The 27,686-nt window shown below is 37.6% G+C and overlaps 5 protein-coding genes across 7 annotated transcripts; 2 read left to right on the top strand and 3 right to left on the bottom strand.

Moving 5' to 3' along the window:
• Positions 1-908: 908 nt before the first annotated feature.
• Positions 909-8,327, top strand: LOC111782891 (U4/U6.U5 tri-snRNP-associated protein 2-like). Of its 3 annotated transcripts, XM_023663729.1 has the most exons (11): positions 909-1,102; positions 2,865-3,203; positions 3,314-3,558; positions 5,170-5,254; positions 5,336-5,521; positions 5,611-5,778; positions 5,860-6,057; positions 7,238-7,409; positions 7,503-7,674; positions 7,758-7,879; positions 7,978-8,327. In XM_023663729.1, exons 2-10 carry the CDS (start codon positions 2,886-2,888, stop codon positions 7,849-7,851), a joined length of 1,638 nt encoding a protein of 545 aa, XP_023519497.1. In that variant the 5' UTR covers positions 909-1,102; positions 2,865-2,885; the 3' UTR covers positions 7,852-7,879; positions 7,978-8,327. The 3 variants fall into 3 exon arrangements, with proteins under 3 accessions (XP_023519497.1, XP_023519496.1, XP_023519495.1); XM_023663728.1 differs by having other exon boundaries at positions 909-1,106; positions 7,758-8,327; XM_023663727.1 differs by having other exon boundaries at positions 910-1,102; positions 7,758-8,260.
• Positions 8,328-9,333: 1,006 nt separating this feature from the next.
• Positions 9,334-10,368, bottom strand: LOC111782892 (BAG family molecular chaperone regulator 5, mitochondrial-like). Its single transcript, XM_023663730.1, has one exon. It carries the CDS (start codon positions 10,137-10,139, stop codon positions 9,510-9,512), a length of 630 nt encoding a protein of 209 aa, XP_023519498.1. The 5' UTR covers positions 10,140-10,368; the 3' UTR covers positions 9,334-9,509.
• Positions 10,369-10,878: 510 nt separating this feature from the next.
• Positions 10,879-12,131, bottom strand: LOC111783538 (uclacyanin 1-like). The gene is made up of 2 exons (XM_023664465.1): positions 11,827-12,131; positions 10,879-11,356 (listed from the first exon to the last, which is right to left on the bottom strand). Exons 1-2 carry the CDS (start codon positions 12,031-12,033, stop codon positions 10,949-10,951), a joined length of 615 nt encoding a protein of 204 aa, XP_023520233.1. The 5' UTR covers positions 12,034-12,131; the 3' UTR covers positions 10,879-10,948.
• Positions 12,132-18,923: 6,792 nt separating this feature from the next.
• LOC111782533 (tonoplast dicarboxylate transporter) lies at positions 18,924-22,964 on the top strand. The gene is made up of 6 exons (XM_023663295.1): positions 18,924-19,410; positions 20,203-20,680; positions 20,749-20,792; positions 20,886-20,981; positions 22,023-22,536; positions 22,637-22,964. The coding sequence occupies exons 1-6, from the start codon at positions 18,967-18,969 to the stop codon at positions 22,669-22,671; spliced, it is 1,611 nt and encodes a 536-aa protein (XP_023519063.1). The 5' UTR covers positions 18,924-18,966; the 3' UTR covers positions 22,672-22,964.
• A 1,222-nt stretch (positions 22,965-24,186) lies between these two features.
• LOC111782536 lies at positions 24,187-25,368 on the bottom strand. The gene is made up of 2 exons (XM_023663302.1): positions 25,241-25,368; positions 24,187-24,627 (listed from the first exon to the last, which is right to left on the bottom strand). The coding sequence occupies exons 1-2, from the start codon at positions 25,311-25,313 to the stop codon at positions 24,212-24,214; spliced, it is 489 nt and encodes a 162-aa protein (XP_023519070.1). The 5' UTR covers positions 25,314-25,368; the 3' UTR covers positions 24,187-24,211.
• Positions 25,369-27,686: the final 2,318 nt, after the last annotated feature.

Raw genomic sequence — 27,686 nt, 5'->3', positions numbered from 1 at the left:
ATTCTTTTGTATGTCGCACGGTTTTCGTCCATGGTATTGTAAAATCGCACAAAATCTTATCATATTTTTCCTACATTTTCAATTTTTTGTTTTTTATTGGTTTTAGTTTTCATCTTTAAGTCGAGGACTAATTTCTCGAAGTCTCGAAAATCTATATACCTCTGTGACTTAGCTCTTTGACACGCCTCACTACGACTAGGCATATTGTCTGAATACATATTGTAGAATAAGTCTTACAAGGATGTAACTTAAGAGACTTATGATTATTATGGTTATTATTTATTTTCCTTGGTTGAAGGATGTGCTAGGATATTAAGTAACATAAACTTCTTGTCTATATTATCGCTCCTAAGAGAAGAGGAACTTACGTCGGGCCTGGACCTAGAAGGGGTAGAAGAAGGGTTGATGACGACATTGCGTTTCCGACACTTGAGGCGGAACAACATCCACCACAGGACGAGGCTAGGCACTTGCCTCCTAACACTCGATATTCCCCTAAGAGAGTTGTTCCTTGGGCCCATGCAAGGGAAAAATACACAGCGTACAATCCGCAATGGATTGTGACACCGGGCTCCTCCAATTCAAAGTTATTCCTAAGATTTCGTGTTCCGCTGCCGAACTTATTCTATCCAATTCAAACGGGCATTCTCAACATTATGCTTTGAAGAGGACTCGAGAACCTCCACGCTCTTTAGCACAAGATTTCGGGTCTCGCGTGTCTACCATTTCACCACCGAAGAATCTCGAGTTAAACGAATAATCAATTCATTAATAATAAATAAATAAATAAAAACATTTAAAACGAATAAACACAAGAGAGATATTTTGATGGGTCCATCAAGACTGAAGCAACCGTGAGCTTGTTCGATCCGACGGCCAATAGAACGTAAACGAGTTGGGATCCACATTTGAAGATTAAACCTCACCTGTATCCAAACCCGTCCTTCTCTTCAATCTAGGGTTTTCGCTCACTGAACTTTTGCCAAGGATTCTCTCTTCTACCAACACCTCGCTATCTAACTTGAATTTTGATCTTCACCCAATCCGATTCGCTTCCTAGGGCGTCCCAGATAATCCAGCTATCTCTACTTTCAGATTCCAGGTTTGTAAGTCTGCTTGCTCTGCCTCGAGTTTTTCCGCGAGAAATCTTGCAATTTCTGAGCGTTGTTTTTCATTTTTGTAATTATTGTTTGGCATTTGAATCTTCTGCGTGTGGGAAAGTGGAAGAGGGGGTTGCATTTTCGCTTTTATCGATTTGGGGAAATCTGGGACTCGAAAAAGAGAAGGGTAGTTCGAATGATGCTTCTTCGGATGTTAATTCGACTCCAAATGCTAATAGGGGCGTTGATATGGATTTTGTTGGTGCTCTTTAGGAGTATGAAAGTTCACTTCGTCTTACTCCCAAAACCCACCCTGATCGAGCTGTGTTTCATAGCAATAGAGCGGCTTGTTTGATGCAATTGAAACCAATTGATTATGATACTGTTATTGCTGAGTGTACCATGGCCCTCCAGCTCCAGCCCCAATTTGTTTGTGCTCTCCTTCGAGGGCTCGTGCTTTTGAGGCCATTGGGAGTNGGGGGGGGGTTGAATCATGCTTCTTCAGCTGTTAATTCGACTCCAAATGCTAATAGGGGTGTTCATTTGGATTCTTCTATCTTGTTGAAAAGAGCCCATAAGTTGAACAATCCTATCATTCATCCAACTATAGGTGTATGTGAGGCCTAATCGTTATTGGAGTTCGTTTCTCGAACCCCTAACGGTTCCTACATCGTACTATCATACAATATGACATATCCATCAAATCATGCGTATGACAAGCTCATAAGCTTATACTAGAGTCTATGCATACTAATGATGATTCCTTAACAAGCTCATATTCTTCGCTTGCGATCATGATTCTACTAAATTAGGTCATGCTACCATTATTCAATCACGTATTTGAGTTCCTATTCACAAGATTGACATGCTTACCATACATATCAAGTCAAATACTTGTTTAGGAGCTTCGATATGCTACATACTTGTATCGCTTAGCCCGTTTCTTGCGTAAAGCGTCCTTAAAATAGTTATTTCTTCCCAATTTCTTCCGATTACACCTATACTTAATAGTATTCAGGGTTAATATGAGCCAATATTGATAGAAAAGGTCAAAAGGAGTCGAACGGGACAAACTGAGGTCCGATATGCACTCCCACGTGGCCACACGCCCTCCACGTGCTTCTCCACTTGTCAACATCTTTGGCCACTTGCACCCTACACGCACGTGAGTCTTACGTACCGACCATCTTCTTCCTCGCGAAAGTTGCAGAATTTTCAGAACTTTTCCAATAATTCCCCACGAGGTTACCTTTGCGCAGTTTCTTCTATAACATTGTAGACCTACTCTAACTAATCCATTGAGACAAGTTTGAGCTAGTTTTTTGCACACATCATGTAATTAAAGCTAGAATTTCGCGGGTTTTTTCAAACATTCACCTCTTATGTAAGCCCCTTTCACACTCAGTTTCCTCCCAATTTAGCATCGTGGTCGTATTGTTCTCCCTCCTATGAACTCAAGGCATGCTTCAACTTGCCAAAACATCCATGTAAATCTCCTTGAATCTCAGATTTTCAACTTGGTTTTGGGTGGGTTTGTTTCTGCACACGTTCCTGGTTTTTCCCTTGCTCAAGCTCACTGTAGTCTACTTAAAATGCCCTTTAACACTCCTTAACCTTCTGCCAATTCACTTGCTTTCCACCACGGCCTGAGATTATTCTCCACCTACGTGTGTTCCTTTTCTCCCGCCATAGTAGCAGCGTTTTTTTTAATAGAATGTTATATCATATATATTCATATTATTTATAAATTTGCTCTATTGCCAGAGAGGAAAAAGGGACGGTAGAATGGGATCAAAGAGGCAAAATGATAGTGTCGTAGATGAGGAAGAGTTGGGTCCAGACTTAAAAAGGCATAAATCACTTGGAGAATCGTCACCTTCTTCTCCACCTGCCTCAGAGAACCCTCAGCTTCCCGGTTTTAACTATGGCGATGATGATGAAGAAGAAGATTACAAATCTAAACAAAATGGAAGTGGATATGATGGAGATGAAGGGGATGGTACTGATGATGAAGAAAATGATGAAGATGAAAATCATATAATGCGAAGTCGTGATGTTGAAGTTCGAAAAGATTGTCCTTATCTTGATACCGTAAACCGTCAGGTGCATTGCTTATCTCTTATTTGTACATCCATTGTGCATTTCTGCATCTTAGGGTTAAGACCACTTTGTTATTTACTTCTTGCCAATTCATATCTGTTCATGCTTTGTAGGTTTTGGATTTCGATTTTGAAAAGTTTTGTTCTGTCTCTCTGTCAAATCTGAATGTTTATGCCTGCCTAGTATGTGGCAAGTATTATCAAGGGAGAGGGAAGAAGTCTCATGCTTACACTCATAGTCTTGAAGCAGGACACCATGTGTATATCAACCTACGGACAGAGAAAGTTTACTGCCTTCCTGATGGATATGAGATTAATGACCCCTCGTTGGATGATATTCGATATGTCCTGAATCCAAGGTTTGCTTATACTTCATCCATTATTTGGTTTGCACACTACTAGGGCATGGTACAATAACGTTTCATCTTCAATGTTCAAGGAAAAATTATACTAATGCCACCCCGACACCCAAAAAGAAAAAAAGAAAACAAGAAATAAGAAAATCCTAGAGTTCTAAGTTTAGCACCTCTAATGTTGTCTTTAGCTAAGATATACATCCTCAAGAATATGGGAACTTTATCACCTTTGTGACCTTTTTATCTTGCAGTTTAATATTGAGTTCTGGTTGGATTGGAATTTGCGAGCAACTAGTCTTGGGAAAAGACTAGACTAATATCATTTTTGTTATCGCCTCCTGGTGTAGGTCCGACAATTTATTTTGTTATCATCCTATTTTTCGTCCTTGTGCTGACTGGAGGGCTTAGTTTAAGTGTAACTTCCATTTGTCTGGGTGGAGGCTGTCTTCCCCATCTTTTGTACATTTCAGTATCTTAATTAAATTTCCTTTGGAAAACAATTATCCATCTTGCTCCATATTTTGATTTTCTCTTTTAAGTTTTTCAATTTTTCCATGAGCTTAAAAGCTGGCCATTTTTCTGAGCCATCCTCCTCCCACCTACAATTGAGTCTAGGTCCTGGAGCTAATCATTTTCGAATTTGAAAGGTGCTTGACCCTGAAGAATACCAGTGAATCCAACAAAAAATGGAGCATGGCCTGATATCATTCATCTTCTTCAAAACTTTGGAGTCTTTGAGTATATCTATCCATTCTCTAGTTACTAAGAAGAGTCAACTAGAACTGTATTGCCTCCTCTCTTATATTGGGTCAAGTGTAGTATTACTGAAGGAAAGATCTACCAAATTCAGTTTGTCTATCAATTCACAAGTGCGTCTTGTGCTTCTCTTTGTTCTTCTAAGTTCCACCTCGTGGGATGAAAATCACTTTCCCCTTGTTTTTTGCCCTTGCAGAAAAAGTAACCCATTATTTTGAATGAAATTTGAATTGATGGATCTACGACAAACATTGACAGTTCCATTATATATTCTTTTCGCACCCATCATCTTTGGTTAGTACAGATGTGAAGCATCATCATGGGTCATCAAATCATGAAATCCCCAATCCTAGATTGATGTAGGACAGTGGTAGGAAATTTCTTGGGAAAAGTATATGCGAGATTTAGGAGTACTCATGGCCATAGAAACCATATTTAATGTATTTTAGTGGAAAAGAACAACATTAAAATTAAAAGAAGAATAGAAGGGATGCTGTAGAATTCCTCACAGGACCTTAGTAGTCCACCTAGGAAATATTTCTTTGAAAATTTGTCTTAATTTTTTTCCCGTTTTAGAGAAAAGTTAATTGTATTTCAAAAAAGTATAATCCCTACTCGTGTAACATCTTGTTAGAATTAAATGTAAACTTAAAAATTAAAATTAGGATTTCAAAAACTAAAGGCTTGTTTAGATGAGACAAATTATTAAAGCATATCTTCAAATTTGAGCAAAATATGAAACCTAAAATCCTAAAAATAAAAATAAGAATATGATAAATTATTGTGTTTGACTATGAATAGATGTTATACTGTCTTTAATGAAATATTCTTTAATGATCATTTTGGCACTGCGTGCAGGTTTGCCAAAGAGCAGGTAGAGCAGCTTGACAAGAAGAAGCAATGGTCTAGAGCACTTGATGGTTCTGATTACCTTCCAGGAATGGTAATTATATTTTCTTTGTATTTTTGTTATCTTATCTGTTAGATTGGCATCAAGGCCTAAATTTGAATTTGGTGAAACCAGGTGGGGCTTAACAACATTAAAGAAACCGATTTTGTAAATGTGACAATTCAATCCTTAATGAGGGTTACACCGCTCAGGAACTTCTTCCTCATACCGGAGAACTATCAGCACTGCAGATCACCACTTGTCCACCGGTTTGGTGAACTTACACGTAAGATTTGGCATGCACGAAACTTCAAAGGACAGGTTTGACTTTACTGTTCATCGACGTTCTTCTCGGTGGTTGAGTCTTTATTTTTTAAGTTCAAAGATTTTGAATCCTTAAGAATTTATAGGTAAGCCCGCATGAATTCCTGCAAGCAGTTATGAAGGCTAGTAAAAAGCGTTTCCGAATAGGTGCGCAGTCGGATCCTGTTGAATTTATGTCATGGTTTCTTAACACGCTACATTCAGAACTGCGAGTTTCAAAGAAAAGTAGCAGTATAATCTACGAGTGTTTCCAGGTTCTCTTATTTTCTCAAGTAATATTGTGAATTAGGTACTAGTAAACTGAAACTTACGTTATATATTTATATTTTGGATAGGGAGAACTGGAGGTTGTCAAAGAGATTCACTCGAAAGCTCTCACTGAGAAGAAAGAAAATGGTGACGATCAGGATGCTGGAACTGAAGGTAGCAGTGTCGTAATGGAAACTTCAAGAATGCCATTCTTAATGCTTGGATTGGATTTACCGCCGCCACCTCTTTTCAAAGATGTTATGGAGAAAAATATAATACCACAGGTAGGTGTAATTTTCTTGCTGGTTTCTTTTGTACAGGAGGGAGGGTACTTATACAGCCACTAGTTTCCATTTTCTCTTGAAAGTTTTCATTTCATGCTTAGTTCAATATTGGAGACTTGTTTGATTTTGAGAGTACTCAAAATTGCCATGACTTCCTCCTCCTGGCTCTCTCCCAACCCCTTCCCTTCCCATCATCAGACTACCAAACCATGCTGACCACTATCCCCGTTGATCATTCCAACCCCATTCACCATGTGTCTTCTTCGTCCAATTTGTTTGACCCTCATCAAGGAGAAAACCTTCTCTATCCAAGTTGACTCTAGATCTATAGGTAACAGTGTCTGCGTAGCCGAAACTGATAGGGATAGGTCCGTATCCATCTCCATTCTTTAGAGTTCTCTATGATTCATCGAAAACCTGAAGTTGGTGTCGAGTGTATCTCTGAACCAAAAGCTTTTCAAGGAAACAAGAGTTGATAGATCAAATTCTTTGGTCAGAGAAACTTTTTTCCAGCAAAAGGGGTTAACGCTGTAGATTTGGTTAAGTTGGACTGTAGTGGAGGGAAAAGCCGTTTACTCATTCCAATAGGTGATCAAGGAAAAGGATGGAATGGTTTTTTAGACCTCATTAGTATCCACTCTAATTTCAAAGGGGCCATAAATGACAACTACGGTCCCCCGTTTCAAGTGTTTTGGAGCTTAACTTACTGCTATTTGATAAAAATGGTCGATAATTTGCAGTCGGCATGGGTTCAAGAATCAAAGACCTTTTAATGCTTATTTTTGGAGGCAATAATTGTAAGAGGAATAAAAAATTGTTGGTTGTTTCAATAGTTGCTGTTAGGAGAATTGGCGAGCAAAAGGCTTGGGAACTTTTTATAATATTAGAAGTTTTTTCTTCTTTTTCTCCCTTATTAATGTTGGATATTATTGATTTTGGAGAAATCTTCAAACCTTCAAGTATTGTAAACTTCGTTTCTATAAACGTGAATGAAAATTAGGCTTCTTTTTCTAATTTGGTCCTTTTGCGTACGTCTCTCATGTCTTTTAAGTTTCTTTTAATAGAAAGGTTTCTCTTATTTAAGAGATTATAACTTGTGGTCAATTAGAAGTAATTATGTAATTCTTAGTATATCTATGACCTAATCTTTCGAATGTCCGTTTATGTATTTCTTTTCTAGGTTCCACTCTTCAACATTTTGAAAAAATTTGATGGTGAAACTATCACAGAAGTTGTACGGCCACGTATAGCAAGGATGCGCTACCGTGTTACTCGATTGCCTCAGTATTTAATTCTTCATATGCGGCGATTTACGAAGAACAACTTTTTTGTGGAAAAGAATCCCACTTTAGGTAGTTACTTGATTGCATTATATTTGTGAGAATATATATGACTGCAGAATGAAGTATCTTTTGTTAATTTAATAATTGACATTTTGGTCTCAGTGAACTTTCCCGTCAAGAATCTAGAATTGAAGGATTACATCCCCTTGCCAACCCCGAAAGAGAGTGAAAAATTACGTTCGAAGTACGATTTAATTGCAAATATTGTTCATGATGGCAAACCGAATGAAGGGTACTACAGGGTATTTGTACAGAGGAAGTCCGAAGAATTATGGTAATTCTTCTTTCCCTTTTTGTAAATGGTACCCAATGATCTAGAATGCCTGACCCCATTGCGATCAAACGTCGATATTACAGGTACGAGATGCAGGATCTTCACGTCTCAGAAACACTTCCTCAAATGGTTGCTCTATCTGAGGCTTATATGCAGATATATGAACGGCAGCAATAGATAGGAAGTTCAATAGCGCAATTAGTTGGTTTATTTCCCCTCTACAATATATGCATCTGTACTTAAACAGGAGATGATAGTAGATAAAGGAAGCTTCTTGCTGCTAATCTCTTCGTTTAATTGTAGAATCAATTGAACTTACTTTGGGAAATTGGACTGGAAAGGTCTGGACAATGCTGCTGCTGATGCTGCTGCACACCAATTTCTGTAAAGCAGGTGAAATTTTGTTGCCTAAATTACCTGAGTTTTTCTGTAACAAACATAACATTGATGATTATGATATAGATAGTAAGGCAACGGGATGAGTTTTATGAGTTTGGAGGATATGTATTTGCAGAGATGTGGTATGAGAAGGCATAACTGTGAGAGTTTGTACTTCTGAGTATCTACTGGATTTTTGTTACTTGTTGGTAGGCTGTGTAGAACATATATTCTTGAGTTTGCAGCCTAATAGACAGACTCCTCTGATTAATAACACCCTTTAGTACGCCCCTCTTCCCTCACCTTCCTCCCAAATTTTCATCTTCATTGCCACTTCTTTTAGTTAGTAGCAGGTTCTATACTGTTATTAGAGTTCGTTTTTTCGAGTGTTGGTTTCGTTCTTAAAACTTCTAATGAAGTTTAGTTTCGGGAAGTGTCTTTCTAACTAGATAATTAGTATGATCTCCAAACGAAGTTGAACAGTTTAGGTTCATCTGTCTCTTTGACCTAATAGCTAGTATTGCCTCTTAGTGTAGTCAATGATGGGTCAAACTCAATTAAGTGGAGGAACATATGACGTCTTTCTGACTTGATAGCTTGTATCGCTTTAGTGTAGTCAATGATGAGTCAAACTCAAATAAGTGGAGGAACATCTGACGTCTCTTCTTTGACTTGATAGCTAGTATCGCCTCATAGTGTAGTCATTGACGAGTCAAACTCAGATAAGTGGAGGAACATTTGACGTCTCTCTGGCCTGATAGCTAGTATTGTCTCTTAATGTAGTCAATGAAGGGTCAAACTCAGATAAGTGGGGGAACATTGACGTCTCTCTGACTTGATAGCTAGTATCGCCTCTTAGTGTAATCAATGACGGGTTAAACTCAGATAAGTGGAGGAACATCTGACGTCTCTCTGACTCTGACCTGATAGCTAGTATTGCCTCTTAGTGTAGTCAATGACGGGTCAAACTCAGATAAGTGGAGGAACATCAGACATCTCTCTGACCAGATAGCTAATATTGCCTCTTAGTGTAGTCAATGACGGATCAAACTCAGATAAGTGAAGAAACATCCGACGTATCTCTAATCTAATAGCTAGTATTGCCTCTTAGTGCAATTGATGACGGGTCAAGCTCAAATAAGTGGAGGAAAACTTATTATTTTACCGTTTTAGAAGTTTCAAGAACCGATTACTTCGTTTATTATGTATACATTTACTGACTAAAATTTGTTTGATTTGGTATTTTTTAAATAAGTACAAATTCACAATAAGCTCTATAGCTTAGCCATAACAATATTCCATAATTATCAAACATTTAATAAAATTCCTTCCATTGCTTTCTAATTTTATACACTACACACATTTTATAATCCCTTAGCTTAAAAATAATAATAATAAAACACGTGTCCAAATCTTAGTAGAATGTGCAAGATAACTGTAGGCAACTCCACAGCAGATTAGGACCCACTGAGAAACCTTTGGAAGCAACGGAACCCTAAGTACTGAGCACAGAACCTCTCCATTTCATCGCCGCCTCTCTCCCGGCAAACCTCCGCCTCCATCTCCGCCATCGTCTCGTCCCAATTCCTCACAAATCCGTCGCAATCCCATCCGTTGAAGTCCACCTTCGCCTCCGACACGGCGTCCAAGATCTCCTGCAGGCCAACGATCCGACGGCTCACTTTCCTCCTCGCCTCCCTCACCGCGGGATCGATCCCCGGCACCGAGTCCAACCTAAGAAGGATACTCATCAACGCCTCGTTCATCCTCAGCTTCTCGAGATCGTTGCTTCTGACGGCGTCGACCGTCTCCTGACGCTGTATTAGAGCCTGGATCTGATCGGCCTCTCTGTCGACGGCGACTATCGTTTTGTAGAGACTGCGGATCCGGTGAGAACGGTAGGCGGCCTGGATCTTCGCGGCAGCGGAGGATTGAAGGGAGGGAGAAGGAGAAGGTTGGAGAAGGACAGGGGTGGAATTGGGAGGGGTAGAATGGTGAATATGAGAAGAGTAGGTGAAAGTGGTGGCAGTGGCGGTGGCGGTGGCGGTGGCGGTGGCGGTGGCATAGTAGAAAGATGTGGAATTCATGGAGGAAAGCGATGGGACGGTGAACGGCGAGGGAGAAGAAGAAGGTTGAAGGGAGTTGGACCGTTGTATTCCGACGATCTCTGTTTTTAAAAATATGTTTGCTTCAAATGCCTCAAAATCTCAAACCCAATTCATACTGTTTTCATCATTACATTACAAAGTGAGCTCTTCTTTTAAGTGTACAAGAAAGTGACATCTTTATTCAAAAGTATGTTATGAATCACAACGGTATTATATTGTCCATTTTGAGTTGCTTTGGGCTTTCCCAAAAAAAAATCCGATTCGACTTCTTCTAAAGACCTCATACCAATGGAGATAGTGTTACTCACTTATAAATTATAATCTTCCGGTTGCTTTCCCAAAAAAACCCGATTGGAGTTTCCCAAAATACCTCATACCAATGGAGATAGTATTTCTCACTTATAAACTCATAATCTTCTATAAAGGTGGGACTCACTCTCAATAATATAGTAACATTTATATTTTATTAGTATAATTAATATATAAATGTAATCTAAAAAGTGAATAAAACGTCTTAAAAATAAAAAATTACATCAGAGAAATTTGAATTATGCTCAATGTTATTAGAGTTTACTTTGAGACAATTTCATTTAATTCTCGTGTAATTATTTGCTTAGAATTAAATTGCACCGTCAAAATAGTTCTAAACTTTAATGAAGAAGCGGTTAAGAAAACATTTTGGAGCATCTAATCGTGCTTAACTAATTATCACGTATCAATCATAATGTACTTATTCTTAATCTAATTAACTTTATTATAAGATCACATTAGAAAGGAAAAAAAATGTTTCATATGATCCAATAAGATAAGTAAAGGGTGAAGGGCAAAAAGGTGAGAGTGAGATAAGACATGGCAGTTAAGGGCGGAGAAGAGGCGGAAGGAGTGGGCGGAGCTGCCGCAGAATCACTGTCCGACACGTCGTTCGTTGTTTCAACTCCTGTCGTTTTCATTTGGGCCTTGTGTTGGGCTTGGTCTTGGTCTTGGTCTTGGGCTTGGGCTTCCACTTGTACGTGCAGTTTCAGGCCCTTTTTGCAGCTTTCTGGTTTGCTACTCGCGAAGTAGCGGATTCCCTCTCCGTTTAACGGCACGATATCTATGCCGTCAGTGTACATCCTGATGAAGTTGCTTACATCGCACGCTTCGTATTCCTTCTTGCTTTGCAGCTCCACTATCTTACCCNGCCCCCCCCCCCCCCACTTTATTACAAATACAAATTGAATAAAATAAAAATAAATAAATAAAATTAGCAATTTATTTTTAAAAAATATATCTTTATTATTTTAAACTCAATTCACATTTAATTAATTTTAAAACGCCTTGTTCTTAACTTTTAAACTTTAAATTATTTTTTTTTTAAAATAATAATTTTAAAAATGGTATATTTTGAACCAAAAAAAAATTAATAATAACAATAATAATAATAAAAAGATCAATAATCAATAATTCAATTGGTCACTTTCCCTCGTGATCCGTATCAGTGGAGGAAAAAAAATTGTCGGTTACTATTGTCAAATGAACTCGACTTTCCACAATGGTATGATATTAACCACTTCGACCATAAGCTCTCATGGCTTTGCTTTACACTTCATTAAAAGACCTCAATACCAATGACGACAGTATTCCTATAAACTCATGACTTTCCGAGAATCCAAACAGAAAATTATCGGGGGAAAAAACAGTTAAGAAACGAATGGATCTTACATATTTTGTCTCCGACTCTGAATTTCCTTCCGGCCGACCAAGAACCGACGTTGGAATCGACGTCCCATCCCCGGTCTCCGCCGACGACATGATGCGTCTGAGCTCCGGCAACCGTGGTCGCAATAAATGCCGCCGTGAAAACTGCCACCAGCTTCTTCATCGCCGCTGCCATGTGTACCGGCTGAAGCTTTTGAATCAAAGGATGAAGATTCCTGTCTGCAACGGCGCTCTCTCGATCTCCTCCGAGTTTAAATGGAATTAATGGAGAAAAGAAATTGATGGGAATATTAAAAAGCCTTTTTTACCCTTTTGAGGGAATCATTTGCTTTGCTTTAGAAAAAGAATAAATTCCAAAATTAAATATTTTTTAATTTTTATTTTGTGTCCGGTAGATTAATGTACGGAGGTAATCGAAGCGAATTTAAAAAAAAAAATTAGGAACTACTTCGATGGTATACTCAAATCTATGGTCGTAATGTTACACGTTAAATTGATCGACCATGGGAATGAACCCATGCAATAGATGTACGAAAGCTAATATCTTTGAAAAGAAATAAGTTCGGTGGATTCTAGTAAGGTAACTTAGAGAAACCAAATAATAAGAACTTAGGAGTGAAATAAAGTGAAGATCGAGTTATAAGTTGTAAGATCAGCTATGCACGTGCATGTGAGAGATGAACGATTCTCGTTTAATTTTGATTTTAATTTACTTATCATCTGAATTTATTGAAGTTAGAGTCACTTGTTTACGTAATTTGATTCCTAGTTGATTTGTTGTTTTATTTTGGTACATTCCCCCGTTCGATTCATGAATCTATTGGATTCATTTAGTTCATCTTCCATATTGGTACATGAATCATCTCGATTCACGTATGAGCATTATTGTTGCTCTGATTCATGTATCACTATGCATATATAAAGGTTTGTCTAGTATTGTTTTGAGACGTGGAGTCTTGTCATTTTGTATTTATCTAAAGACAATTGAGAGAAACTTTGTAAGAAAGACTTTGTAACGCGAGAGCGCCCAACCGAATAGAGGACAGCTAATGCGTTCCACTTATTGAACAGGGTTCTATGGTCGGTCCGCGACCCCTGGATACCGAAGGCGTCCTTGGGGTGATCTCGTAGTTCCTACGGGGTGGAGACGATGGGGTCGGTCCATGGATTTTCCTTCCTTTTGCTGCATTTCGCTCAAAGGAGAGATACACTTATAAACTACAAACCACGTAAATTTTTGTGTCTCTTTGTTTAATTTATATTGGTGGGTGTATGAGTACGATTGATTTTGCTTCCGCTTCTGCTACAACAATTGGTATCAGAGCATTTTGATTGTGGCATTACGGTACAAGAGTCTATTTGTATAGTTTCACAAATTTTTATTTATTTATTTATTATTTTACAAGATTCGGGATATTCAAGCTAAAACGAGGATTCGAACAAGTATTAAGAATATTTAGAGCGGAAAGAAGTAATTTGGAGCTTGAGGGTGATAACAAGAAGTGTTACCGGTAAAAACCCAAAACAGATAATGACTAGATCTGTTTGAAGTGTCTCAATATGCTATTTTTTAATCCACCAAACCTTAAGAATGTCGAGATGCTGGCCCGACGTCACGATTAGGGTTCCTATAAATTCTTCCTTTCACATTCGAGCCTAAATCTTTTTTCGTATCGAGTTTTGGATTTTAAGGCATTTTGGTCCGTTTTCAAACTCGACATTTTAACCCACTATCCGTTAGAAAGTGAAAAACAATTATTATTAAATTAAATTATTTTATTTTATATTTTTTATGGTAAAAAAATTGTGTTAAAAAATATAAAACCAACATTAAAATGATTAGACAAATTGGATTAAAAAAGATTGAAAAATATGGATATTTTTATCAATAAAATTAGAAGCCAAAAAAAGTTGGTATGTATATATATATATATATTTTAAATTATATCTTAATAAATAAAAGTACTAAATTAAGACTAATATAAATTAGTAAATAAAAAAAGCGAAAAAGATTAATATATAGAAAAAAAATTATTTTCTCCGAACACCTATAATCTCGAGACTACGAGATTTATTAGAAAAAAATAATTTTTTTAAATGATAAATGACATAATCGAGAGAAACTAATTTTTCTCGATGCTAACGAGAAGTTACTCTCTCCCGACACCGTTTAATAACGGGTGAGAGGGTAAAATTGTAATTTTTCCCGTCTTTTTTTATTTTTATTTTTTATTTTTTTTAGAGCTAACCCTTTGAAGAAGGCCCAACGGAAAAGATGGGCCTTGAAGATAATGGAGGGCTCGGACTCGAGATAAAAGAGAGACAATCTGACACCACCTTGTTCAGTTCTTTTCTTGTTTTGTTTTGTTTTAACTCGTCATTTTTAGTTGGTTAGACTAGTGACCCGAACAACCCGAATAAAGCTCATAACCCAATCCTCTATTTTCGGGTTGAGTCCTAGGTTAATTAATTAAAATAAAATTCATACTTATATATAATTAAAATTTCATAAAACTCAAAATCAAACGTTTACCGGTCAAGATGCAGAGATATTTTTGTAAGATTCTAATTATTTGAACACGTCAGAATTTATTCCAGCTCACCCACGAAAAACAGAACCATTTCCACGTGTAAAACCATGATAATGCTAAAATTACACATCGTCAGGGGACCACGTGGTTTATAGCCACATTATTAAGCCAAGTGGGGGCCAGCTAACATTCTCCTATAGATATTCGACACGTGGTGGTGGTCCTGGCCACTCAAGGCCCCTCAATAATTTGGGGAAATTCATTGACCCGACAGGTTCATAATGGATTAAGGGAGGCTGTTTGGTTCAGCTGTCTTGTCCTTAGTACGACTTGTCGTAATCCTTTAAACATTTTACCAAATATTTTTATGTTTTGAGATATTAAATTTTAGGAAATAATTCAATCATTACTTATTTTATCAAATTTAAATTTTAATCTCAATTATAATTATTTTAAAATTATAATTAGCATTCATACGACAATAATGTTATAGCATAATATACATCAAACACGTCATTCGGCCAAGCATATAGCATTCAACAATAGGACACTGAAGTGATCTGCTTTTCGAGACTTCATATTACAGACCGTCACGTACTAATGCAGAGTTTTAAAAAGTCTCGATAAAAAAGTTTTGATTGTTAAAGAAGGGCGACGAGATGGAATTCAAAATTATGAGCAAATATAAAATACTTCATAGGTAGCTTACTTATAGGTTCTAATCGAATTTTTATATGGCTACGTACAATGTATCCGAGTCATCGACTTTTTGGGATTACAAATTGCGTCCTGTTGCTCTAGGCGAGGTTCTACAAGACATTGTACCCTCTAACCACGTGTCTCTTAAGATCTAACACAATTGGGGTCCTAATTGAACGGTTGACTCTCTTCTTATAGTCTCTTAGATACTGGCCCTATCTAGATACTTATCATCTCATGATGTCTGATACTCGCCTCATTCGTAGCATATCTACACTCATTTAGGTTAACTATGATGTCTTAGGGTAGGGTAGGTTAGCCATGCTGGATATATAGCCATGAAGAACCATAACGTAGATAAATAAAATTGTATTATTAGGTCTTTAAGTTTTATCTATCTTAGTAATTACACTATTTGATGAGGGTCCCACGACAAAACTCGGTGTGATCAACTTCTAGGCTCAAGACATGTTTAAGCTCTCCTAGCTCTTTCATCTAAGAAACGCACCATACGCAACTGAATAACCACTTTGGGTAAGAAATTTAACCATCTTACCATGCCAAGCTCTTGATGCTTGCTTCAATTCGTAAAAACCTTTTCTAAGCTTGTATACGTGATTAGCATTATCTACGATCGAGCCTTGAATCTCTCGATTGATCCATCCAATCAGCGCTTTTATTTTGTTGACCTACTTGCAAGAGATGGTTTTGACATCTCCTAGTTTTGACACTAGTTCCCAAGTTTGATCTTGGTCCAAGACTATATTTTCTTCTCCATCACTGCCGAGCCAAGTTTTGTGATACTTGTTCATATGTCTCTGGCTCTTTAACTTTGTCTTCTATAATAGCTGTGTTGGCATACTTAAGATTTAGCTTTTAAATTCTTTTTTATCACTGAAGTTGTTGATGTGTCGTTTCCTTTTCATTGGATTCGCTCGTTAACATCAATGTCACTTGGATCTTCATGCGCTGAATGTGTACAGTTTGCTCCCTCGTCTTCTATGGTAGAATTTCTTCAATGTTGTCCAAGTGAGGTAATACTTCCTTCCCTGAAGGCCACCCCGTTGTCATTGCACCACTCTAATCGTCATGAGCGCTAGCTCGTCTTCTTCTATGACACATAGTACTTCTGCATCTCATTCATCCTCCATTTCTTTTTAGACATGGACTTTTTCCTTGACCAACAATCTTTGGACATGTGGCCCTTCTTTCTGCAAGGGTAGCAAATACCTTCAAATATCTTCCCTGAGTAACTCTTGTTGTTGTTATTTTGAGCTCTTCGAGGTTGTGCAGTTCCTTGGTGACTTTTTTCTTTATCTCCATTTTAGTATCCACGTTTGGTAGATGACTTATTATTGCTCTGACTTTCACTTGTGTAGAATGTTTATTCTTCACCCTTTAACGTGATGTCTCCCATCTATTTAGCCATGACTCCTTGGTTGGCTAACAAATTTTCAAACTTTACCAGAGATGGTTGAGGGGACTGTCCTTGTATAGTAATAACGAAGCTTCTATATCCGGGTTGGAATTTGTGAATAATGATCATCTTCATTTGAGCTTCTTCAATGACAAACTTGAATTTAGTTCGGTAATCTCTCAATAGAATGGCTTGACCTTATGGAAGTGCTGAGCCATCGTCATGTTGCATTGTGAGATTGATAACAACTCATTCTCTAGAATTTGTAACTTCGTATTGTTTTTCTTTGAGAAATGCGTCACGAATGTGTCTCATGCTTCTTTCGGTGTCTTGTTATCTTGAATGTGCTCTAACATCTCTTCTTCGACTGTGATTTTTAAGACAAACTTTGCTTTGTCGGGTTTGATTCTCCATTAACATAAGACACCATTAGAATCCTCCTTATGGGGTAATTTTATTTTCACCAATGACCTCTCGTCAAGGTTATATCATTGTAAATAGGACATCATGCTTTTTACCCATCGTGTTGTAGTTGTTGCTGTTGAGTTTTTTAATTCATCCAACAATTTGGAAATCACTCATCGTGTTAGCTATACCTCAATAATACCAAATAATCTTTTTCGACGCAAAACTTGTAGAGTCATGGACTACTCACGACACGAAACTCACACACTAATAATCTCAAGAAATTATTTATGATATGGAAGATCAGACAAACCTCCAACCACAAAGCATACTAAGAATCCGAATAGATCAGAATAACTATACCAACTTTACTCTGATATTAGACTGTTAAACACAACTCTTTGTGGGAAACACTCGCCATCTTTATTAAGATCAATCAAGAAGATATTACAAGACATTTCTACACTTTACCTTGCTTGAGATTTCTTTTTGTAAAAATCTTAGTACTGACGGGGAGTTATTTACGGTAGAAACTAAATAATTTATTTCTAAAATACCCAAATCATTTTCTTAAAATACATAGACAATGAACTCATACAATTACGGGACTTGACTCTATTGGGACACTGATGATATTTTTAACGTTACATACATATATCACTCTCATACTTCATTGTGCCAACCAAGCTCAAACGCTTATACCCGCATACCAATGAAAACGATCAAATTTCATTCGACATTTGTGGCTAAACGCCATTGTTTTATACACGGCTCCTAAACCATTAGTTTCGAAGATTTTACAAGCCACATCATTTTCAATACTAACGTCCCCATTTTAGAGCCAGATATGTGAAGGGGCGAACAGATTTTTTTTTTTCATCAAAATTCGAATTTAATTAAATAATTTGAATTATTTTAAGCCATTCATATGATTGAAATTAAATTACACGTCACACAATTGAAGAGGATGATCACTAGTTTTGCCACGTAAGATTTTACAAGTTGGCGCGTCCCAATTGGATAATTAATTCATCGAATAAATAAATACCTGAAAATTTTTTTTTTTTTTTTTTTTTTTAATATTTTGAAGCCTACCAATATTTGGGGTGTCCTCTCGTGGTCCCCACACAACTAGGAACCACTAATATGCAAACACTACATAATTGCAAATACCTTTTATATATATATATATATATATATATATATATATATATATATATATATATATAATTAAATAAATAAATTAGAGTTATGATATGAACAGATAACTCGACCCATCTGAGTTTGGTGATTAGATTCTTTTTCAATTTGGATTGGATTGAATTTTTAAAAAATCGAAAATTCAATTCAATTTGTGGGTTGGCATTTTTCTGGTCGGGTCAATCTAACTTACCCAAAAATAGGTTATAATCTAACTCGACCCTACCTGTTTTTAAAATAATTAAAAACATTTAATGTTGGTAGCTGATGTTGTCACTTGATATTTGAATTTTATGAAATTTTAATTAAATAGAGGCTTGAGCGGTGAATTCGCGGCTATTATTAATTTAACTATAATTACAAACACCTTATATATATATATATAGATATAGTATTGATATGAATGAACCGATAACTCGATCAATCTGAGTCGGGTTAGATTTTTTTTCGATTTGGATTGTATTGAATTTTTGAAAAATCGAAAATCTAATTCGATTTGTGGGTTGACGTTTTCTGGGTCAGGTCAATCTAACCTACCCAAAAATAGATTATAATCCAATTCCGCTTACTCTATTTTTTAAAGATTAAAAATATTTAACATTTGTAGCTGATGTTGTGATTTATAAATGTTTGATATTTGAATTTTATGAAATTTTAATTATTAATGTAAACAGTAAATCAATATAATTTTTCTATGATAAGTCAAAAATAGAGGGTTGAGCTATGAACTGGTTGGGGAGAGTTTATCCATTAATTTATTTATTTAATTAAATTCATGTAACTCCAAAATAAATAGATCCAAATTTCTCAAATTATAATTTCATCACAATTCTCCATTTTCCCTTCTCTCTCTGAAATGAACGGCCAACACACATCCATTCCGATCTCCGACGACTCAAAGACGCCACTTCTAGCTGCCGACGACGACCCTCAATTCCACCGGTCGGGCAGCTTCCGATCCACGGTGAACTCGATCTTCACCCTAAAAAACTTGTATGTCGTTCTCGGGCCGGTTCTATGCGCTGCCGTGTGCAGCTTCATGAAGCTGGAGGGGTCGTCCCCCGGGAGCCGGAATATGCTGGGGGTGCTGGTGTGGGTGTTCACGTGGTGGCTAACCGAAGCGGTGCCGATGCCGATCACGTCGATGTCACCGCTGTTTCTGTTCCCGCTGTTCGGAATCGCGGCGGCGGACGAGGTGGCTCATAATTATATGAATGATGTGATCGCGCTGGTTCTTGGTAGCTTCATTCTTGCCCTCGCCGTTGAGCATTACAACATTCATAAGAGATTGGCTCTCAATGTGAGTTTTCATTTAAATTTTAATTTATTTGTTCAATTATTGGAAGTTGCCCATCAATTTTTTGTTTTCTTTCCTATTTTCTATTATTTTTTAATTACTCTATTAAAAAAAAAAAAAACTATTAATTTCAATATTTTAAATAATTTAGTCGATTTTCTCATTTATGTCTAATAAAATGAATTTTATTAGACAAAAAAAAACAATTTTTTTTTGGTTAAAAAAGGAAGCCACCAGAGTTTATGCTCATAGTATGGGTTTTTTGGGAAGGGCCAAATAGGACAATATTTGCTACGGGCCCAATAGAACAATATTTGCTACAGGTGGGCCTCGACGGTTACAAATGGTATCAGAGCTAGACACCAGACAATGTGTCAGCGTTCTTGTTGTTCCCTGAAGGGGGATAGACACGAGGTGGTGTGCCAGTAAAGACGCTAGCCCCAAATCGATGGGAGAAATGAACGAGTGTCAGCGAAGACGCTGACCCTGAAGGGGGTGGATTGTGATGTCTCATATTGATTCGGGAGGAACACAAAACACACTTTATAAACGTGTGGAAACCTTCTCGTAAGACGCGTTTTAAACCCTTGAGGAGAAGTCTGAAAGGAAAACACAAAGAGGACAATATGTACTAGGTTCGAGCCGATTTATTAGAAAATTATTGTACCAAACAACAATTGGGACATGTTTTTTTTTTCTTTTTAAATGTCTCAAATGGATCAAATTTGAACCTTTTTAGAATGAAATTAAAATCAATTGAGTGAAATTAGTGAAATGACCATTCAATAAATTCAGGTAACTCTCCTTTTCTGTGGGGAGCCACTGAACCCACCACTTCTTCTTCTGGGTATCTGCGCCACCACTTTCTTCGTCAGCATGTGGATGCACAACGTCGCCACCGCCGTCATGATGATGCCCGTCGCCACCGGAATCCTCCAGCGTTTTCCGGCGGGACCGTCCCGTTCCGTTGCCCAGACCAAGTTCTGCAAGGCCGTGATTCTAGGGGTCACTTACGCTACCCCCATCGGAGGAATGAGCACTCTCACCGGCACCGGCGTCAATCTCATCCTCGTCGGAATGTGGAAGAGTTACTTTCCGGATGCCGATCCTATTAGCTTCAATACTTGGAGTTTCTTTGCGCTGCCAATGGCTCTGTTAATTTTCTTTGTGTTTTGGGTCGTCTTGTGTTTGATGTATTGCCCCAAAGGGTCTGGGCCTGCGCTTTCCACGCATCTTGATAAGACACAGCTTAGGAGGGAGCTGAATGCGTTGGGTATGTTTTGAAATTGAAATTGAAATTGATTGTTGTTTTGTTGATTAACTATGATGGATTGTGAACAGGGCCTATGGCGTTTGCTGAGAAGACTGTGGTGGCTGTTTTTTCGGTGTGGGCACTGAACTGTTCTTGTCGATTCTTACGTTTTTTTTTTACAAGTTTGTGTGTTGTGATTGTGGAGATATGAACTTTGTTGTTGCAGATTTTGATATTCCTGTGGATGACGAAGAACATCACTGATGACATTCCTGGTTGGGGAGCTCTGTTTGATGGCCGTGCTGGTGATGGAACTGTCAGCGTGAGTGACATTCATAATCACACACTTGTGCTCTGATGTCTCTAAAAGGTTTTTAAAACACGTTTTAGACTTAATGTCCTCATTGGCACTCGTTCTCTTTTTTAATCGATGTGGTACCCCTCAGTCCACTCCCCTTTGGGGCTAGCGTCCTTGTTAGCACATCGCCTTGTGTCTACTCCCCTCGGGTTCAGCCTCCTCACTAACACATCGGTCGGTGTCTAGCTCTGATATCATTTGTAGCAGCTCAAGCCTACCGCTACCCGACATTGTCCTCTTCAGGCTTTCCCTTTCAAACTTTCTCTCAAGGTTTTTAAAACACATATGGTAGGGAGATGTTTCCACACCCTTATAAGGGAATGTTTTGTTCTCACAATCCACCCTCCTTCTGGGCCTAGCGTTCTTGCTAACACTCGTTCCCTTCTTCTATCAATGTGGGACCCCCCAATCTACCCCCCTTCGAGGCTCGGCGTCCTTGCTGGCACACCGCTCGTGTTTACCTCTTTCAGGGTTCAACCTCCTCACTAACACATCGCCTGATGTCTAGCTCTAATATCATTTGTAACAGCTCAAGCTCACAGTTGACAGATATTGTCTTTTTTGGACTTTCCTTTTTGTTTTTCCCTAGGTTTTTAAAACGCGTCGGGAGAGGTTTCCACACCCTCATAAAGAATGTTTCATTCTTCTCCCCAACCGACGTGGGATCTCACAATCCACCCCCCTTCGAGACCTAGCATTCTCGCTGACACTCGTCCTTCTTCAATCGATGTGGGACTCCCCAATCCACCCCCTTCGAGGCCCAGTGTCCTTACTGGCACACCGCCTCGTGTCCACCTCTTTGGGGTTCAGCCTCCTCACTAGCACATTGTCCGGTGGCTAGCTATATTGCCCTATTTGGACTTTTCCTTTCAGGCTTCCCTGCAATGTTTCTAAAACGTGTCTGCTAGTAAAAAGTTTCCACAGCCTTATAAAAAATGTTTCATTCTCTCCCAACCAACGTAGCATCTCACACTACAAGTGAGTAACAGTATTTCAACCGTGCAGGTGATGATGGCAACATTACTATTCATAATCCCAAACCAGAAGCAAGAAGGAGAGAAACTAATGGACTGGAACAAATGCAAGAAGCTACCATGGGGGATCATATTGCTACTAGGAGCAGGCTTCGCCATAGCAGACGGTGTGAACAAGAGTGGCCTAGCAGACATATTAGCCAACGCATTAAACTTCCTACACAAAGCCCCATACTTAGCAGTGGCCCCTGCAGTATGTCTTATAAGCAGCCTCATAACAGAGTTAGTGACATCAAACAACGCCACCACAACACTAGTGATCCCAATACTCATCCAAATAGCCAACACAATGCACCTCCACCCACTCTCCCTTATAATTCCTGGTGCCATTGGCGCACAGTTCGCCTTCATGCTGCCCACAGCAACACCTTCCAACGTGGTTGGCTTCAGCACTGGCTACATTGACATACCTGACATGATCAAGATTGGCTTGCCTTTGAAGATCGTTGGCATTGCTGCTGTCTCTCTTCTCATGCCCACACTTGGTATACTTCTTTTCATCCCGTTTTTCGTTTTTCGCCTTTCGATTTCGTCTCGTGCATTTTGAACTCGATTTTCGCTTATGTTTGGCCATTGGATTTGCAGGACGTTTTGTTTTTGAGACAGATAAACCAATGTAGTGACTGCCAAATTTGAAGGTACTTGTTCTTGAATTTTGAGATATCAATCACAAACAAGCATATATATATATAGATACACAAAGTATGGACCTCTGGCTTTATAGCTATGTATAGAGAGGGAAATGGGATAGCCATTGTTATATATTGTAAGGATATGGAAATGTTCACTTGAATAGTTGCATTAAGTCACAATGCAATCTTGGTTTTTGAAGTTTTGTATCCATGTTATAGATTGAAAGTGTTCTATGTAACTTCTTTTCAAGGTTAATATAGATTTTTTTTTTTCCTTGTTACTGACTAAGACCGTTATAAAGTTTTTGGGGTTTGATCTAATAACCTCGTTGAAAAATAAAACCTGTTCATTGATAGATGTCCGTAGATTTAAGCATCATCAAGTTATATTTGGAGTTTGAATAGCTTTCGAAAAAGTTTATAATTGTTTAAGCTATAATTGATACCAGTGATCTTACTATTGGAATGTTATATATGTTTGGTTGAACGAATTGTTTGATGTATGTTATGTCATAAGATTATTCTTGTAACGAATGATGTGATCGTTTAATGAAAAGATGAATCCTGCACTATGATTTTTAGTCAAGCAAATGATGAACATATATTATGATGCATCATAGATTAAAATTGATGTTTTCTACTAGTGGAACCTCATGTATGTGTACCTTTCCTACTTGCGTATGAAGTTGATACCATTGGTATACGAAATTAGTGCATACTCGGCAAGACCCAAGGATTACAAAATTGGTATGAGATTAGTGTGTTACGTGTGTATGAAAGTGGAGCACTAGAGTCTAAAATCATGGTTTTAGGTCTCACTAAGAACGAATGTCGTGATTCATGTTGCATGTGCTTGCATTTTTCGAACAACTCGAATAAAGTTCACAACCCAACTCATTTCAAGTTGGGTCACTGAGTTGTTCATTTAAAAAAATAACAAATTCTATTCTTTCACAATACTTGTTATATTAATAACTAAAATTTCATAAAATTCAAATATCAAATACAGGATTATTAATATCAGTTATTATTGAGGATTATTAATATCAGTTATTATTGAGGATATTGAGGATATTTAGTGTTGAAGTATAATTTACCATATATATCATATTTGAATAGACAAATATCTTGTATCAATTCATTGCTTTTTAAATTTTCATATATTTATAATTTATTTGATAATTATAAATAGAGAATTTCACACTGAATTTAGCAAATATTTTCAGTTAAAAGTTAAATAGGGTTGGTTTAAATTGTAATCCTATTCTCGAGCCCGATCAAAACAATGTCAACTCGCAAATCGAATCAATTTTTTAGTTTTAAAAAAATTCAACCAATTCAAACGAGAATCGAATCAAATCCAACATTTATGATTTGGATAGGATATTTCGAGTCAGTTGAGTTATGTGGTCATAGGTAGATTTGAACGAGGCCCATAACTATAATTTGTCTTTATTCATGTGATATTATTTAAATTATAACCACAAAAAAAATATCTGAAGGAAGTTTTCCGATAGGAAAACAGAAACTAGGAAGCAACAATCCCGCCGTCGGCCGCCGCATCACCCTCCGGCGAGTAAATTAAAATAACGTCGGACACCTCCGGCAGCCTAAAGCTTACTTTCTTCCTCAATTTCCCAGTTTGGGGTCTGCAAATGTTCTCATGATCCTCTGCAACTGATTCACTGACCACACCAGATCTCTCACAAAACGAGGAACACTGCGACATCCTGGTCGGATGCACTTTTCTCTTGAATCCGCCATGTCCGCCGTTTCCAAAAGCTCGCTCCGACGGCGCTCCCGGAGAAGCCAACAGCAACTCCTCCAAAGACATGTACTCCTTCTTCATTTCTTTCTTCTCAATAGATGTCTCCATCTCTCTCCGCCCTTCTCTTTCCTCTCTCCACCGCCGTTGCGGCCGTCTCCTCCGGCACATTGCATACCCTGCAAAATCCACGCCAAATTAACCAAAATACCTAAATTAACTACCATATTCTTAAATTTTGTATTAGCCTAAATACTTTTTTTACTCTTAATTTTGGATTTAAACCCATTTTAAAAAATACCTTTAAATTTTTAATAATCTTCCAAACTTTTTTTAAAAAAAATTAAAATGGGTTAGTTCCATATTTAAAAATACCTACAAAAATTTAAAAATAACATTAATCTAAATTCATTTTTTTTAATGACAATACATGGATGAAAACCGTCTCTATCTACATCACATAAATCATCTCTTTTAATTTGAAGATATTAATGGTCGTTTTTAAACATGATACTAAAGAGTTCATTCACATACTAATAATAAGGGTATTTTGGAATTTTTTTAAAAAAAATCAGTATTAACGAAACTTTTTCAAAACTATTTAAAACACTTTTAAAAATTTATGGGTATTTTATAAGCAAAAGATTAGCGGATATATTTTTTTTTGTTTTTTAAATTTAAGAGTGTTGTTGAAACTTTTAAAAGTTAAAACATATGTCTGCAATTGAGTAAAACAATAGGAAGAAGAGTATGGACAAAGTTTCAAATTCTAAAGGGCGTTTGTGGCTTTACCATCACCGGGGGAGGCTGGCGTGAACGGTCTACTGACACCGAAGCGCCTAAAGCTGCAGAGATGGGCTCCCATGGGAGATGGGATGGAAGAGAAGAAGAGAGAAGAAGAATGGTGGTGTGGGGTTAAGTAGGGGAATTTTGGACGGAGAGGGCTAAGAGAGAGAGCAGAGATTCATGTGAGTTGCAAGGAATCACTTATAGTTTATATCTTCATTTTATTTTTACTTGCTTGTAATTTAGTGCTACATTACATTCCCATCATCTTCTTTTGTTTTTGTCTAAATTGAAGAACTTCATTGGTATTTACTTCAACAAATTCTTAGTAACTAATTTTTTTTTGGATAAATATTCGCTCCGTCACGATTTAGATTCGTTTCGTTATAAACTTTAAAGTTATAGATTTTTTTATTTTATATGTAATGAATCTCTTCAATGATTCGAAACTTATACTAAAAAAATTAAATAAATAGTGGAGACTGAAGTAATTAGAATGAAGTAATTAGGGTGTTCGTATGAGTTGAGAATACGATTACTTTCAATTATTCAATCCAAATTATAAAAGTTGGGTTTGGTTAGACTCTCTTTTCGGATTTGGGTTGGGTTGAATTTTTTGGAAAATTGAAAATTTAGGTTGGTTCGTGGGGTTGACATTTTTTTTGTCGGGTCAACCCGACTAACTTAGAACAAAGTTACAATTCAACCTTACCCTGCCTTACTTTAAATATTAAGAATATTTGACGTTTGTAATTTATGTTAATGATGCGATGAGACTTGTAATTGAAGGAGGTGACCGACCCAACTCGTTTTTGTATAACTGACCCGACCCAACTCGTTTTTTGTGTAACTGACCCGACCCAAGCGTGTACCACTTTGATTCGACCCGCCTGTGCAGAACTCAAACCTGAGAACTTTTTCTCTCCTTTTATGCCATCTAACCCATTTTTCATTCCAATTTGGGTACTTATCTCACAAATTCCATAATGACCCGATATAATCTCGAGAAGTCTACGACCATGTAAGTAACCATATGGAGAAGTCTCATGAGAATTGTGCTTAGATGATCTCAATAGTTTACCACTAATTATGTTTACCGTCGTATAGCTTCCACGTACATGAATATGTAATCTCTGATAGATAATTGGATTGATATGCTTCCTAATAAGTTGAGGTAGATTATGATTACTTAATTAGTAGGATGAGCATGTGGTATGCATTTATTCATTGTCATACACTGGGTTTGAACAGCTCACTATTGCCTAGTTATGAGTTGGACCAATTGCTATGTGCTAGAGAATGTGAATTGTGAATTTCGTAGTCTATGAGCTACTGTTTACGTATTTGTACTGAGTTATACTTTTGATAGTCGTCATGGGTTGACTAGGTATCTTATAGGGACGGGTAGGGTATTAACCCTATTCGTGAACTAACCAACCGAGGTTAGGGTCTACTTATTACTGTTTGATTTAGTTGTCACCCATAAAGGATATGAGTAGCCATAGGGAGTATACTATGTAGTACCAAATCAGGGGTGCCTAGTGAGGAGAGTCATGACCTTTTTACTAACCGAGCCCTGAAGAGCGTGGAGGCAGGTAGTTTACTATTCTAGCCTGAAAGGTAAAGTAACAGTAGTTACTATTTCTAAGACAAGTAGTTTTACTGTTCTGAACCTGACGATGGTGGAAGGCAACACTGACCCAACTTGGGAGGGCATAGTGGCAGGTAGCTATTGATCTTAGAAACAGGTAGATGTTGTCTGGCACCACGAGGGAGGATTCACTTATTTGAGCTTAGTAGGTAGTTAGGTATGGAGAATTCATATCGAGTAACCATAAGGTCTTCTCTTGAGACCGTAACAGACTTTATTAGAGACAGTTTCGAGCACATAGCTTAAGATTCCGTGAATAGGATTAAGTCCGACAAGAGCCTACAAGTAGGTTGCTTACTGAGTATTTTTATACTCCTTCCCTGTTGTTTCTATTTTTTTCAGGTGGAAAGTAGACCGGTGTTGGTGGCGAGAACGTGCGGAGCCATGCGGTTGCAGAATAGGCCTTTAGATCGAGTTCTCTCTTTCTATGAATAACATTGGATATTTATTTTGGAAACTAATGATCTTTTGTAATTGTTTTCTTTTGATGTGACTCCGCGAATCTCATCATGTTTTTGAATTATTTCGGGTTTTTGAATGCATATTTGGAAACTTTAATTTTCTTGTATCTCGTTTTATAAAAGAAAATGTTGTATGGCTTTTACCCTTGAGTCTACGTGGCGATTCGTGGTTCGATACGTCGAAGAGCGGTTGTTACAAGTTGGGTCGGTAATTCTTATTTTCACCACTTGCAGATGTCTGGTTTCGCCTTATCTCTTGGTGTTGATCGATACTAAGATCAAATAGTCGTTTGACTATAGCATAGGGCGTGGAATGGTCTTGAACTCTTTGTTCGTAGAG

This window comes from Cucurbita pepo, chromosome LG20, assembly GCF_002806865.2.
Source record: "Cucurbita pepo subsp. pepo cultivar mu-cu-16 chromosome LG20, ASM280686v2, whole genome shotgun sequence".
NCBI lineage: Eukaryota > Viridiplantae > Streptophyta > Magnoliopsida > Cucurbitales > Cucurbitaceae > Cucurbita > Cucurbita pepo.
Note: the sequence above shows the minus strand (reverse complement) of the source record. Positions and strands in the feature narration are given on the sequence as shown.

Excerpts from the sequence above, each read along its gene's own strand:
- LOC111782536 (XM_023663302.1), bottom strand. The coding sequence starts at position 25,313 with ATGGGAGCCCATCTCTGCAGCTTTAGGCGCTTCGGTGTCAGTAGACCG. Across the intron at positions 24,628-25,240 it reads GCCAGCCTCCCCCGGTGATG|GGTATGCAATGTGCCGGAGG; the intron begins GTAAAGCCACAA and ends TGGATTTTGCAG.
- LOC111782533 (XM_023663295.1), top strand. The coding sequence starts at position 18,967 with ATGAACGGCCAACACACATCCATTCCGATCTCCGACGACTCAAAGACG. Across the intron at positions 20,681-20,748 it reads GAGGGAGCTGAATGCGTTGG|GGCCTATGGCGTTTGCTGAG; the intron begins GTATGTTTTGAA and ends GATTGTGAACAG. Across the intron at positions 20,982-22,022 it reads CTGGTGATGGAACTGTCAGC|GTGATGATGGCAACATTACT; the intron begins GTGAGTGACATT and ends TCAACCGTGCAG.
- LOC111782891 (XM_023663729.1), top strand. The coding sequence starts at position 2,886 with ATGGGATCAAAGAGGCAAAATGATAGTGTCGTAGATGAGGAAGAGTTG. Across the intron at positions 3,204-3,313 it reads TTGATACCGTAAACCGTCAG|GTTTTGGATTTCGATTTTGA; the intron begins GTGCATTGCTTA and ends CATGCTTTGTAG. Across the intron at positions 7,410-7,502 it reads GGAAAAGAATCCCACTTTAG|TGAACTTTCCCGTCAAGAAT; the intron begins GTAGTTACTTGA and ends TTTTGGTCTCAG.
- LOC111782892 (XM_023663730.1), bottom strand. The coding sequence starts at position 10,139 with ATGAATTCCACATCTTTCTACTATGCCACCGCCACCGCCACCGCCACC.